The sequence below is a fragment of the Balaenoptera physalus genome (assembly GCF_965194825.1).
Source record: "Balaenoptera physalus genome assembly, chromosome: 10".
In the NCBI taxonomy this organism is placed as follows: domain Eukaryota; kingdom Metazoa; phylum Chordata; class Mammalia; order Artiodactyla; family Balaenopteridae; genus Balaenoptera; species Balaenoptera physalus.
In genome coordinates this window covers 59,252,959-59,266,686 of record NC_138889.1, presented here as the reverse complement: position 1 = coordinate 59,266,686, position 13,728 = coordinate 59,252,959, and the positions used below count along the sequence as shown (strand labels likewise).

The 13,728-nt window shown below is 47.0% G+C and overlaps 1 protein-coding gene and 1 long non-coding RNA gene across 25 annotated transcripts in view; one reads left to right on the top strand and one right to left on the bottom strand.

Moving 5' to 3' along the window:
- Positions 1-13,728, bottom strand: part of THAP12 (THAP domain containing 12) — a 100,766-nt gene that overhangs the window by 53,100 nt on the left and 33,938 nt on the right. For 21 of the 24 annotated variants that reach the window (XR_014268150.1, XR_014268151.1, XR_014268152.1 and 18 more), the window contains exons 7-8: positions 10,070-10,268; positions 8,853-8,892 (exon numbers count right to left, since the gene is read on the bottom strand). Coding sequence is in view for 7 of the 24 variants with exons in the window: in XM_082477823.1 (XP_082333949.1) it covers positions 8,853-8,892; positions 10,070-10,268 (239 nt within the window). In the remaining 17 variants the exon portion in view is untranslated. Of the gene's footprint in view, positions 1-8,852; positions 8,893-9,956; positions 10,269-13,728 lie in introns of those variants that run through there. The other 3 variants (XM_082477817.1, XM_082477821.1, XM_082477820.1) reach the window with 3 other exon arrangements.
- Positions 10-5,025, top strand: LOC309668270. The gene is made up of 2 exons (XR_014268176.1): positions 10-4,119; positions 4,833-5,025. It is a non-coding gene; the product is annotated as an uncharacterized lncRNA (long non-coding RNA).

The following is a 13,728-nucleotide window of genomic DNA, read 5'->3' as shown; positions in this document are numbered from 1 at the left end:
GTGAGCACAAGAATCACAGGGACAGTTGTTAAAATGCGGATTCCAGGGCCCCATCTCCTACTGATTAGGTAGGTCTCAGGTGGGACCCAATAACCGGCTTTTAAAAACAGGCGGGCCATACACACACATTGTGAAACAATGGTGAAGAGATATTTTGGAGTAGGAAGGCTCCCCTCAACTGATGGCCAGGATGAAGCAAGAGTGAACAGGGTGGGAGAAGCAGGGAACCTGGAATTGGAAGGGATGGATTTGAATCCCGAAACCAACATTTTCTGCTGGGTTACCAGGAGCTGGTGATTAACCTCTCTGTGCCTTCATTTTCCTCTTGCCGAAAATGGAAATAACATTCAGCCCACAGAGTTCTGTAATATCAAAGAGATCTGTGTAAAAATGCTTTGCACACTGAACCACCACCATCATGATTATTCGCTGTCACTGCCAGTCCTCTAGGCAAGGAGAGAAGCCAGCCTGAGGTGGTGGTGGTGATGAGCTCAGATGCCACCTCCTGTGTAAAGCCCACCCTGATTCAGTCACTTGGGATGAAGCCCTCCTTCCTCTGGACTGCACACCACTCAACTTCTTTATCCCTATTCGGTACTCCTTTTCTGTGCCTGGGGCTGACTTTGCAGTACATGTGCCATTTTTTTTTTCCACCAGAATGTGAGCCCCTCCTTTGGGGAGCCCCTGAGTTAGGGATAATGTCAGAGGGCCTGGGTAGTGGAGACAGGAGTTCAGTCCTGTCACTCATTAGTCATGGGATCTTGATCTATGGATCCACCTCTCTGAGCCTCTATAGCTATAAAGTATAAAGGTTTAAGTGGAATAATGTCTGTAAGGTTCTGTAATGTCTATCACTCAGTAAGTCCAACTTGGGTAAAACAAGATACAAGCTTGGGAGACTGAGAAAGGCATCACAAAGAGTGGCTTTTGACCTGGGCTTTTAAAGCCAGGAAAGATCTTTTTTTTTTTAAGCCGGGAAAGATCTTAACAGGTAAAGAACTGGTGGGGAAGCCCCTGCAGGCCCTCTTCCATATTCTGGTTACACTCTATTTACTTCTGTAAATTGGAAGCAGAGAATTCCTGCTTTGAAATATGTTGCTGTTCATTTAGAAATTGAAATGGGATAAAGATAACAAGTTGAACACACACTGTGGTCTTTCCTGAAACCAACTAAAACAACAGTAAAGGGATTTATCAAAATATTGGAAACCAGACAGAGCCAACAAAGAATGGTAACTGACTGACTGAATCCTAAACAGGCAATAAAGAAAGTTGAAGAGCAGCCCAGTTTACACTGCGAAACCCCCATATGGTTTAGGACTTGGCTGTCCCAGGTACTTCTGGAAATTGGGTGGGTAGGGAGGCTTAATAACAGGAAAATTGTTTGAAAATATATTTAAGAAGCAATCAGACTCCAGATACCCTCCCCACCTGGGCAAATACTGAAGGTCTATTCTCAGGAGAGGTTAACAGAGGCTCTCTATTCTGGGGGCACTCTGACAACAGGAATAAAGTGAACACTTTGTACTCAATATTGAGGCCTCTAGCCTTCTTTCTCCATTCGGCTACCCAGACTCTGGCTGCCAGGAGAGTACCCTCCAGGCAGGAGATTGGAAGAGCTTTTCTCTTGACCAGCTCAACAAAAAAAGACATGGAATGGCCCAACAGATCCCAGTACACAGCCCCAGTCATGATCATCATGTATCAAGTCTTTTAGTGTCCCATTTTTAAATATAAGAAGACAGCAAAGGATGAATAAACATTTGAGGGAAGCCTCTAATAAGAAAGAGGTTAAGGGACTTCCCAGATGGTGCAGTGGTTAAGAATTCGCCTGCCAATGTAGTGGACACAGGTTCGAGCCCTGGTCCGGGAGGATCCCACATGCCACGGAGCAACTAAGCCCATGTGCCACAACGACTGAGCCTGTGCTCTAGAGCCCACGAGCCACAACTGCTGAAGCCCTCATGCCTAGAGCCTGTGCTCTGCAACGAGAGAAGCCACCGCAGTGAGAGGCCCACGCACCGCAGCAAAGAGTGGCCCCCGCTCACCGCAACTAGAGAGAGCCCGCGTGCAGCAATGAAGACCCAATGCAGCCAAAAATAAATAAATAAATAAATAAATTTATAAAAAAAGAATGAGGTTAAAACAAACATCGGGGTGGGGGGGAAAGGAACGTGAAAGATAGGGACTATGCAAAAAGCAGAAGACTTAAAAGAGAAGACTGTCATTAATGTCCTAAGAGATAAGATATTGCATCCATGAACAAGAATGGGATGCTACAGGAAAGAAAAAAAAAAGGAGAAGAACTCTTGGGAAACTTCAATAGCAGAAAATGAAAAACTAAAAAAAAACAAAGTGGTTGGAATATAAATTTGAGAAAATAGAGCAAAAAGGCTAAGAGATGGAAAACAGAAAAGACACGATAGTTTGAGGGCTAGTCAAGGGAACTCAACATCTGAATAACAGGAATTTTAGAAAGACGGATTAGAGAAAATGTCCTAGAATTGAAATACATCAGTTTCAGATTGAAATGCCCCGTTGAGGATTTAGCACAATTGATGAAAGTAGATTGACACCAAGACATCAAAATTACAGAACCCTGAGAACAAAAACATCACAAAAGCTTCCAGATAGAAGAAGAAATAAGCAGGCTTCAAACAAAGGCTTAAGAATCACACTGACATTGGATTTCTCAATAGTAGGGTGGGAACTAGGAGACAATGTGCCTTCAAAATTCTGAGGGAAATTATTTCCATCCCAGCCAAATAATCATCAAGGGTGCAGATAAAGACATATTTAGTCATGTAAGGTCTCTTTGCACATTTTCTCAGGAAGCTACTGGAGAATGTGCTTCAACAGAAGTGAGTGAGTAAACCAAGAAAGAGGAGGACATGGCATCGAAGGAAGAGAAGATGCCACAAAGCAGGAGGCAGAGGAATCCCCAGGCCAATGGTAGTGAGGTAGAAAGTAACTAATCCTGACTGGAGCAGGTTGAAAGACTCCAGAAGATGAAATTGGTAGACTATCCAAAGAATTTAAGCATATCGAGAGGAGATTACATAACTGTAATTGTTATGCAGGAAAGGAAAAGTAATCAGCGCATATTACACGGTTCACTTGTCAACAGCATTTATATTGCCTAATAATGCAAACAGTGAATACTGTTCCAACCACACTTGTGATGTAATTATACTGGGAGGATGACAGGGAACACAAAATGGACATGTGGGTGTGGAGAGAGCAAGGAGAAAGGTGGTGGGTGGGTGGGAGAAAGGTACTTAAAACTAAAAAGAAATCAAGAAGTAGCATTATGAGGAAATAATTCAGAACTGAAAGCAATTGCCTCTGCAGAGTGAGAAGTGGTCTGTCTGTGTGTATGTATGTGTTGAATGGGGGACTACTATTTTCCACTACAAGCCTTATAGACTTTCTAAACTATGTGCATGTACAACTAAAGTTTTTAAAAATTGAGTGAGTTACAAAAAGCCCCTAAGCCAAGGTCACTAGTGGCAGGAGGGCAGTCATTTTCAGCAGAAGGCTTAGCCTAACACTGACCAACTCTGAAATGCTAGCAGGAGAGGAACATTCTGGGGGACTCTGGGGAGCTAAGCTGAGGAGGTGGAATGCAATTCATCTGTCGAGGGCAAATTCAAATACCACGCCTTCCTGAAGCCTCCTGTGGCCCCTGCAACCTCATGGATTCTTCCTTCTCCCTCATCCCTTATCCCATTGTCATTACCGTGATCACTGCCTGGCTTCAACGGTAGATATTTTGTCTGTCCCACCAGGCTGTGAACTCCCTAAGGACAGTGACTTCAGCCAAGTGACACAGAGAAGCTGCTCAATACATACTTGCTGTGTGCATGAATGGTCAGCACCTAGTGAGGCCTGGGGACATACTTATTGAACAGAATAATAATTAATTGAACAGAAAGGATCTTCTTCCTTAGAATCACTTTCACCTGTGTTGTTAGTACAAAGCAAGTCCTTGATAAATGTGCTCAGTGGAGCGAATATGGCCTCCTGGACTCCCAGCCTGCTGTATGATTTTAACAAATTTCTTAACCTTTCAGAAAGATGCCAGGATTTCCCCATATATCAATCACGAGAAAAAAAGAGGTAGAGAATGATTTTCTGGGTCTGGGGAGAGAAGAGGGGGCGATGATGGTGCACAAAAGAGCCCCTGGGGATTCTTAGGTGTCCAGGAGGGCGGGTGGGTGGAAGGGAAGAGTTATAGCTAATGAAAAGCAGCTAGAGAGAGGCCCGGATGGGAGGAATGATTCATCCCCGGCATCTCCTGCCCAAAGCCACTCCTCCTCACTGTCCCCTGGCCCTGGCTTCCAGCAGCCAGCGGTGCTGAGTCCCGCATCTGGAGGGACATTTGTCCAGATCCTCCCTATCCCCCAGGACTGGGCGGTGGAATCCCAGGCCAGGCCTGCTGCCCTCTGGTTGGTGCATCTCCGAAGATGCCAGTTCTAGGGACTCAGGTAGAACCACAGAGTGCTCACACTGCACGGGACATGAGATCATCTAGCCAAATTTTAAGTCTTACAGATGAGTAAATTTTACATAAAGAGGGGGGAGACCAGCGTAAAGTTGCCAAGATTTTATTTTGCTCGGTAAAGAAAATTAAAAAGAAGAATTACCACAACGTTCTGTTTCTTCATCTGGGTGGTGGTTACAGAGTTTGTTCACTTAGTGGAAATGCATCAGGCTGGACACTTGTGCACGTGACTACTCTATATGTTAGAATTTGTAAAAAGTTTACTCAAAGGGCTATCATGGGGACTTCCCTGGTGGTCCAGTGTCTAACAATCCACCTTCCAATGCAGGGGACGCGGGTTCGATCCACGGTTGGGGAAGTAAGATCCCACATGCCGCGGGGCAACTAAGCCCACGTGCCACAACTACAGAGCCTGCGTGCCACGACTAGAGAGAAGCCTGTGCACCGCAATGAAGACCTGACGCAGCCATAAATAAATAAATAAATATTAACCAAAACAATAAATTAAAATAAAAAGAATATCATGTACTATCACACCATTATTCATCTTAAAAGACATTTTAATGCTATAAAATGGGAAAGGCATAATCTCAATAAAGGACAGTCAGTCCTTCTAAAAAGGTGCAGTGGTAAATTTACAATAGCATAGTTTGCATGTATGACAGTAAAACAAATTCCAGGGGAGAAACAAAGCTTTATATTACAGTATTACTCATACATCAGTTTTGTCAATTTAGGAGTCTATATCTAGCTTGTTCTTAAGCTTTATCACAGTTCTTGAGAAAAATCCTGTTTCATTTTGGTTATCTTGCGGGAAATGGAAGCCACACCCAATGTAGTTCCACTCAATTTGGAATGTTCCACCAGAGCAGAGAGAGGCTGAGGACCAAGACGGCAACCAGCCCCTCCTCCCCCTACTGCTTGAGGGGGCAGGTGGCCAGGTGGTGGGACTCAGAGCCAGCGGGCACCCTGATCACCCGGCACAGAGTAGTAAGACGTTTACCTGAAAGGGATGCTGCAGACCGAGGAGACTTTTGTTAGAGACCCTGGCCCATCAGTGCATCTGCAGGCTTTTGGAAACCAGCCTTCTATCAGACCCCTTTATGTGAACACTGAGGCCCAGACAGAGGAGGTGGTTTACCCAAAGTCACACAGAAAATTAGTGACGAGTTGGGGCTAGAACCTGGGTCTCTGGCCTGTCAGCTCCATATTCTCCCCACCCCTCTCGGCTCTGGGGTTCCCGGTAGTCTCCTTTCCTGACCCTGAAAGAAGCTCACAGGTCCTGCCATGTTGCCATAAACTCCTCAGGATTCCAGCTCTGGTGGCCAGAGATAGGCTGGTGCTGGGCTGCAGAAGATCAAGTTACCAGCCTGGAGTGGGTCCCCCCCAGGAGCCAGCCGCTCTCCAGCTTGGCAGGAGGACAATTTGGCGAGGCTGGGCTCATGGAAGATGCCAGAGCTTCTACAATGGAGGGCTTCAGCGATCCAACACCTCCTTTGGGGCTACTGTCACCAAATCCAAGCTGACACCCTGGCTCTGGGCAGAGGATGGTGGGGGTGGGTAGGAGGGTGGGGGGCTGGTTGTTCAGAAGGCTCTGCCAGGCAGGGGAGGGAAGGGGGTGGGAGGGCTTGGCCTCTGCAAGACGGCTTCTTTCCCTCCTCCTCAAGGGCTTTGCTTAGGCCATGCCTTTTTCCTGCTTCTGTTTCCTCTTAGACACGCCTGCCTCCACAAAGCCTCTTTGACTGGGGACCTGAGATCTGGTCTACATTTTGGGCCTTCGTCGCCTAATCTGTGAAATGGACAGTTGTGAGCGTGGGAATATCTCTAAGGGTCCTGTCAGCACAGACATTGAGGCTCTCAGGTCAGCTCTGTGGTGGGTGCGCTCCCAGATGAGGACGTGGACCCTTGGCAGCCCAGATGGCTGATTCCTACCCTGAGCGGAGGAGTAGCTACCCTTAATTTTTCTACCTTATGTCAGAGTGCCTCAAAGCAGGAAGAAAATCCAGTTAACCATATGTTCCAGGCACCTGGAAGGTCTCAATAAATATTTGTTGAATGTATGAAAGAATATTAAGGTTTAGCTTAAGGTTATTTTTAAGAAAGGTTATTTTTAAGAAAGAAAGGTACTTAAAAAAAGAGAATCAAAGACCTAGTCCAGCTGTGCTCATCTGACGAAGAGGAAATAGTCCTGATGAAGGCCCTTTCTTGTTAAAGGTCACACAGGGAATACATGGGGCCAGGCAGGTGTCCTGAGCCCAGCTCTTTGAGTGCCGCTCTTCTGATGGGTGAGAGCCCATCGAGGGTCAGGGCTGAATGAACAGCCCCACTACTCCACCCTCAAATCTGTAGCTTCCAGGGACACTCCCAGTCTTCAGTGGGCACCCTGAGCTTCTTGAAAATTCCCTGTCATTCCTTGGGCTAGCTTGCTCCACTCCACACCACCTTCTTTTGAATTTCCCCCAAGTTCCCCATCCTCTGCTGTAAGCTGTGTGACCTTGAGCAAGTTGCTCAGCTTCTCTGAGCTTGCATTATTAAATTGAGAGAAATATTACTGATCTTGAAGGGTTGCTGTGAGGTTCACAAGCTCTAGCAGAGAGAGTGCATGATGAAGTCAACATTTATGGGACACCCCCCCTTACTCTTTGCCAGACACATGTGAGACACAGGATCATTTCTTGCACAAAGCAGGGTAGGGGTTAAGCGGAAATTAGATTCATAGGCAGGGCCGACCTGAGTTAGAATTCTGGCCCTACCACTGACTCACTATGTGACCCTGGCAAGTCACATAGCCTTTCTAGGACTCTCTTTTCTCATCTGTAAAATGGAGATAATAATACCTACCTGCTGGGTAGTTGAGAGGATTAAATATGAACACTATAAACACCCAGTGTTTGGCATATGGTAGGTGCTCAGTGAAGGGCAGCCTTCATGCATTTCTTTCTCCATGAAGTGCTCACTGGGCCAGTGCTGTACCCCTACCCTTCCCCCACGCCCCACACACCCCCGCCTCCCAGGTCCTCAGGTAAGCACTGGCCCTTGTGTTTAGTAAGTCCTCAGTTCAAGGCTGTGGAATCCTACTTGGGTCTAATAAGGAGCACCAAAATAAAGGGAAATGAGGAGGCTCCAAGATGCGGAGCTTGGAGTGAGGGTGCTGTGCTTGGCTGGCAGCCAGCAGGCCTGGCCCTGAGCCCCCGGCAATCACCTTTCTAAATCATATCCTTCCCTCCAAGCAAGCAAGCAAGCAAGCCGGCCCTGGTGGAGGCCCTGGCCAAGCACAGCAGAACCTTTGTGAGCTCTTGGCTCTCCCCACAGCTCCCCGCCTCATCCTGTCATCACCTGCAAGGAGCCCTGGGGCGGGGCTCCAGGCAAGGGAGCAGAGCAGTTCCCAGGCTCCCTGGCCCCCATCACCTCCAGCAATCGCTAACTGCCTGAGCCTGGCATTCAAGGCTCGAGGGTCTGGTCTCAGCCCCCTCTCCAGTCACATCTCCCTTCAGGGCCCCTCCTCCCCTCCCAGGCTGCCACCTGGTCTTTGATTCTCTGGAGAGGTGTGCACAGGGCCAGGGCTGTGGAGAGGCAGGAAGAGGCCTTCACTCCAGGAGAGGTCAGCATTGTCTCCCCATCCTCTGCGGCTCTTAGAACAACACACTTCATCGCCACCCTGGCCAGTCCTAACCACTCAGACCTCAGTTTAAGTCTCCACTGGCTGGATGGCTTCAGGCCCAAGAGTCTCTTTCTTCCCTCGTACAGAGAGAGGAAATCCCTGCCTAGAGCAGGGCCTAGTGGAGCAGCTTTCTGTCCACTCAGGGGCTTGAGGAGACCCCTTAGACTCTATCCTTGCCCCCCCCCCCACCCAGGAATGGCTGTGCCAGGTGCCTCATCACCACCCAAGGACAGCTTGGGCTCCAGGAACCTGACTCTGAAACCTCCATCTCGCTGAGGTTTAGCCTTGTATGAGTCACTGCTCAGAACTCTCCCCCTGCAGCCTGGACCCTGGGTAGTCCCTCCTCATTCATCAGGTCCAGCTGTGGAGGTGCCCCTGTGACATTCTTGCTGAACACTGCCCTACTGCCCATCACTGCCGCCATGGCAGAGCCTCTGCCTATCTCCTTCACCGCTGGATTCCCAGGGCCTAGAAGAAGGTAGGGGCTCAAAAACAAGAACAGCCTGCCTGGCCCAGGACCTCCACCCCCTTTGCTGTCAGCACCCAAGCCCACCTTCACGTCACTGATAAGTAAGCATTTCAACATGAAAAAAAAATCATAAAGTCAGACAAATGACAAATGGAGAAAACACACACAAGACAGAATGCTAATTCCCTTAATATTTTATAAAGTGATAGGAAAAATACCTTTGTTCATATTTTGTATCCAATTGGAAAAAAGCAAAACCTACAAAAAAGAGAAAAGTAAACATTTATACCTGTGAAAAGATGCTTAACCTCACTCAAAACAAAAGAAAAATCAACTAAAAATAACAGTGAAATGTACTTTTTGAGCTACGGCCCTCAGATTGGCTTAGATCAAATAGGATGCTATTTATGAGATCTACTTGCATGTGTTTGCAATAATGGATAAGGATATTCGTTACAGTATTTTTTAGAACAATAATGGACCAGATAGTAACCATTTTAGGCTTGAGGACCATACGGGCTCATTGCTACAAGAATAGGCAGTGGGCCAGATTTAGTCAGCAGGCCACAGTTTGCCAACCCCTGGTTCAGATTAATAAAAGGTTAGAAATGATCTCCATGTCCATCAGTAGAAGAATGGCTAAACACACATGACATATACCTAGGATGGAACATGCCTGCAGAAGAAATGTGCTCATCAGTTGTCTCCAACTACATTTTGAAAGGAACACATCCTGTGTAACCTAGAATTCCCTAGGAAAATACAGAAGGGCCACAAATAACTTCCTCTGGAAGGAGGAAACTGGGAGTCCAAGGGAGCAAGTGTGGGAGGAAAGCTTTGCAAAGCATACCCCATTGCTCAGTTTGAAATGTATTCATACTGAAAACACACCTTAACTTAAAAACAGAATTAGTCCCCTAGTCCCCCAAACAAAAATGTTCCCTGAAACAAACGGATCTGTGGTGAAATACGTTTGGTCCATACAGGGTTAAGCAAAGTTCAAGTGTCTTTGTGCAGGACTTGGGGCAGGGGGGTGGGGGGGGTGTGGCCTTTAATATGCTGCTGTGCCTTGTGACTCCCAAGGAAGACACTATATGTGGCACTTCCCACACTTATTGTGGTACCATGTTTCCACAGAGCATCTCTGGGGTCTACTATTCTGTGACTAGATGCTGAGAATCCCCATCTCTAAGAGCAAGCACAAATGCCTTCACCCTCACTATATTCTCTCTTCCTCCCTCCCTCCCTCCCTCCCCCCCCACCTCTCTCTCTCACACACACACACACACACGCACACGCACACACACACACACACAAGGTACCAAAGAACTTCCTTAAGGGCATTCCTCAGGTGACTGATCTCATGAGTTGCTCTGTGGTCACATATTCTTGGGAAACGCTGTTCTGCCAATGCGGATGATAAATTATTGCTTACACTTCTCACAGATTTTACAGCTTCTCTGCCTTTGCTCACACCATCCCTTCCATCTGGACTGCTCTTTGTTTTAACCCACTTCTTCCTGCCAAAGTTCCAGCTCATCTGTCGAGGCTTGGGTCTCATGCTTTCTGCACCATGATGAAGACTTCTTGGATCCTGGCAAAATCCTAGAGATGCCTGACAAGTGTCCCAGACCCTTGTTGAAAGAAGGAAAGAAATTACTGAGTGCAATAGAGGAATGCCTGAGGGAGGGAGGAGAAAGGGACAGAGGGCTGGATGGGTGCAGGGTTAGGTTGCTGTGGGTGATTGTGATTGGGTTAATGACTGGGGATGCAGTAGCTTGTTATACCTGTGTCCACAAATCTGTTCATCATGGATGGTGCCAGCAGAACTTCAGCTCTGTAGATCTGACTGATTGCCCCAAAGCAGCTTGTTGGCCTGCTCTTGGGCAGTCCCAGGAAGAGGGGAGAGGTCCCTCTCTCCCAAGCCTCTCCCCTGGGCCCTCATCCCTATCCAAAGCCCCACCAAGAAAAATGCCCACCTTTGGATGTGGATCTGGGGATGTCTTGCCACATTATGTGTTCCTGCCCTTGTCTGCATGGGCACTCACTAGGAGGTGGGCATCCCCTGAGTTGTTTTGACCAGAGAACCTATGGGGGTCTGTAGAAACTGAGCTTTCCTCACTCCCCACCCGACTCTGCAGCCCGCTAGACACCCCAACACTGTGCCTCTAGGGGGCCCTATGAGAGTAGACCTGCACAGGGATCCAAAATGGAGAGGCCAATTCTACCTGTTTAAGCAAGCTTCCTCATAAGCAATTTCCTCTGGAACCTTCAGCAAACTGCCTAACCTCTTTGAACCCTATTTTCCCCTCACTCCACAATGGGCATGTCTACCTCATTGACTACTTATGAATACTAAGTTAAACAAAGTAGATGAAAGTATCTGGCACATAGTAGGGTTTTTGCAGCAGTTTCTCTCTCCCTTTATCCCCAGTGTGGCTTCTGAGCTGCTAGAGAGACTGCTTTAGTTTTCCATTGTGTGGTGTCAGGACACTGAATGAAGGATAAATTGGGATGGATGGGAGAAGGCAGCTGTGGCCCAGTCTGTGCCAAGTACAGGTAGGCAAATTTCAAAAGCAGCCTCAGCCCCAGGGAAGGCTTCCCTGAGCCTTTCCCTTCAAGGGCTGCTTTGATCATTCGGCTTGTGACCAGCTGGTTTTCTCGTCAGTCTCCCCTCTCACCCCCACCCACCTTCCGCAGATGTAGATTCCCCTCAGATCAGGTGCTGGGGATGACTCACCTCTAGGTCCCCAAGCCCCCCTCAGAGCAGGCTCACCAGATGGAGTAGTGGAAAAGGCTAGTCTCTTCAGCTGTCACTGAAGGTCCCTTAAAGAACAGTTTTACTTGCTGCCGAGAGGGCGCCAAGAGAGAGCAGGCACTGGGAGCCCAGGCAAGGAGAAGGGATGAGGTGGTGAGAGGCAGGGATGGACAGAGCTGGATGAGGCACAAGCTACTTTGTGATTTGCCCTTGGGCATTCATTCATTCAACACAATGAACAAATATTAAGCGCCTAGTGTTCGCCAGGCTCTTTGCACATTCTGGCTTGTGATACTGCAGGGTGTTGGTCAAGAGTGATGTGGATCTGGCTCTATGCGTTCTTGGGCAAGTTGCTTAACGTCTCTGAGCCTCAGTGATAGCATCAGCAATAAGGTCGATGTTTCACAAGGTTGTTCTGAGAATTATATGTTTATTTATGTAAATTGCTTGACACAATTCCTGCTAGATTACTGTTCACAGATATAATTGTTAAAGATAATAATAATCCTGACTCACTCCTGTGTGGGTAGAGCCAGGGCTCCAACAAGCCTTGGAGTCCAGGCCAGCAATCCAGTTCCTTCATCTGAGAGCTGAAAAAACTGGGACCAGAGAAGACAGAGGAGGAACAGGAACAGATCCCTGGCCAGGGGCTTTCAGGGCACTCTTTCCATCTGAGCTGTTGTTTTTCCCTAAGTTTAGAGCCTGCAGAGCAGGCATGTATGCCGATTCGCCAAGTACTCCTCTGGGGAAAGTGGTATGTAAAGCTGGGGCGCAGTTTGCACATAACAGTGCAATAAAGGCGACTTCCGGGATTCACAGCTGAGGATGTACTTAAGATGCAATCCACTGCTGGGCCTGCAATATTCTGCTCTGAGCACCTCCTCTCTCTGGCTGTCCCTTCTGCTGAGTTACAGCCTGGCCCAGGAGAGTTTATTACTTCAGCCCCAGAACATTCTCTTACTGGAGTTTGAGGCAATAATAATGATACAAGTGTATTTGTAAGATTTTCCAGATTCCATCGTGCTGTCATATCCTTAATTTCATCTGACCTCCACAACATTTTTTAACAGATGGAGAAACTGAGGCACAAGGAGTTAAGTAAATTATCTGAGGTCCTGGTACCAGTCAAGGTATTTTCACAAACTCTAGCGTTTATTCGATTACTTAAAATAAAAGCGGACACTCACTAGGTGCCTCATGGAAGCCAGTCTCCATTCGAAATGCTCTACCAACATTAAGTCCCAGTAACCCTCACAAGCACCCTCTGTGGCAGAAACTTACTATTCTTTCCCAGATGACAGAGGTCAAGTAACTGACCCAAGGATACACAGCTCTAGCAGGTGGCAGAGCTAGGGTTCAAATCCAGATAGTTGGGCTCCATAATCCCCATTCTTAATCTCTGTGTCAGGGTTTCTTAGCCTTGTGCTATGGACATTTGGGGCCAGAAAAGCCTTTGTTCTGGGGGCCTATTCTGTGCGATGTAGGATGTTTAGCAGCATGTCTAGGCTCTACACACTACATGCCAGTAGCTTCCGCACCACCACTGCCACCATAGTTGTGACAACCAAAAATGCCTCCAAACATTGCCAAATGTCACTTGGTGGGTAAAATCGCCTCTGGTTGAAAACTACTGCTCTGTTATGCTATTCTAAAATGATAATATGTATAGTTTTTGTTTTTTTAATATAGCAACCTCTGATTTCAGACAAAATATGTTCTGTAGACCTCTTTCCAAAACGAATCAACATTCAGATTCAAACAACCTTAACTGCTCACCTCCGATGCCCAGGCAATTTATAGACCATGTAAAAAATGAATTGATGCTTAGGAAAATCAAGCAACTTGCCCAGAATAAAAAAGCTCGTTATGTGGCAGAACAAGAACACGAACATCAGTCTCAAGGTCCACATGACAAACTTTTCTGGTAGTATTCACTCTAAAGTGACATATTCTGTATTTTCTCAATTCTAAGATATGCTTTCTCCCCACAATTTAATAGTTTTGAAATTGAGATGCAACTAAAACCAATATTTGTTTACATAGAAAATTTTTTATTCTCCCCAAAGCTGCTATTTAATTAAAATTGTGTCTCATAACTAATAGCCTCTTAGAATTGAGAATTGAGGGCAGGAGCTGTGAATGTGGGAGATGCTGATGGAGTCAGATGGGAAGGAAAGACAGAGCAGTAGCCCTTCCTGTACTGGGATGTTGCCTGGTCCTCTGCGCCAGCCGTTCCACCAAAACTCTGCCTCCTTCCCTGCTGACCCCTATCCAGCCTTTGTAACCTAGCTCATACCACACTCCTTCAAGAAGTCTTTCCAGGTCCTTTGGCATGA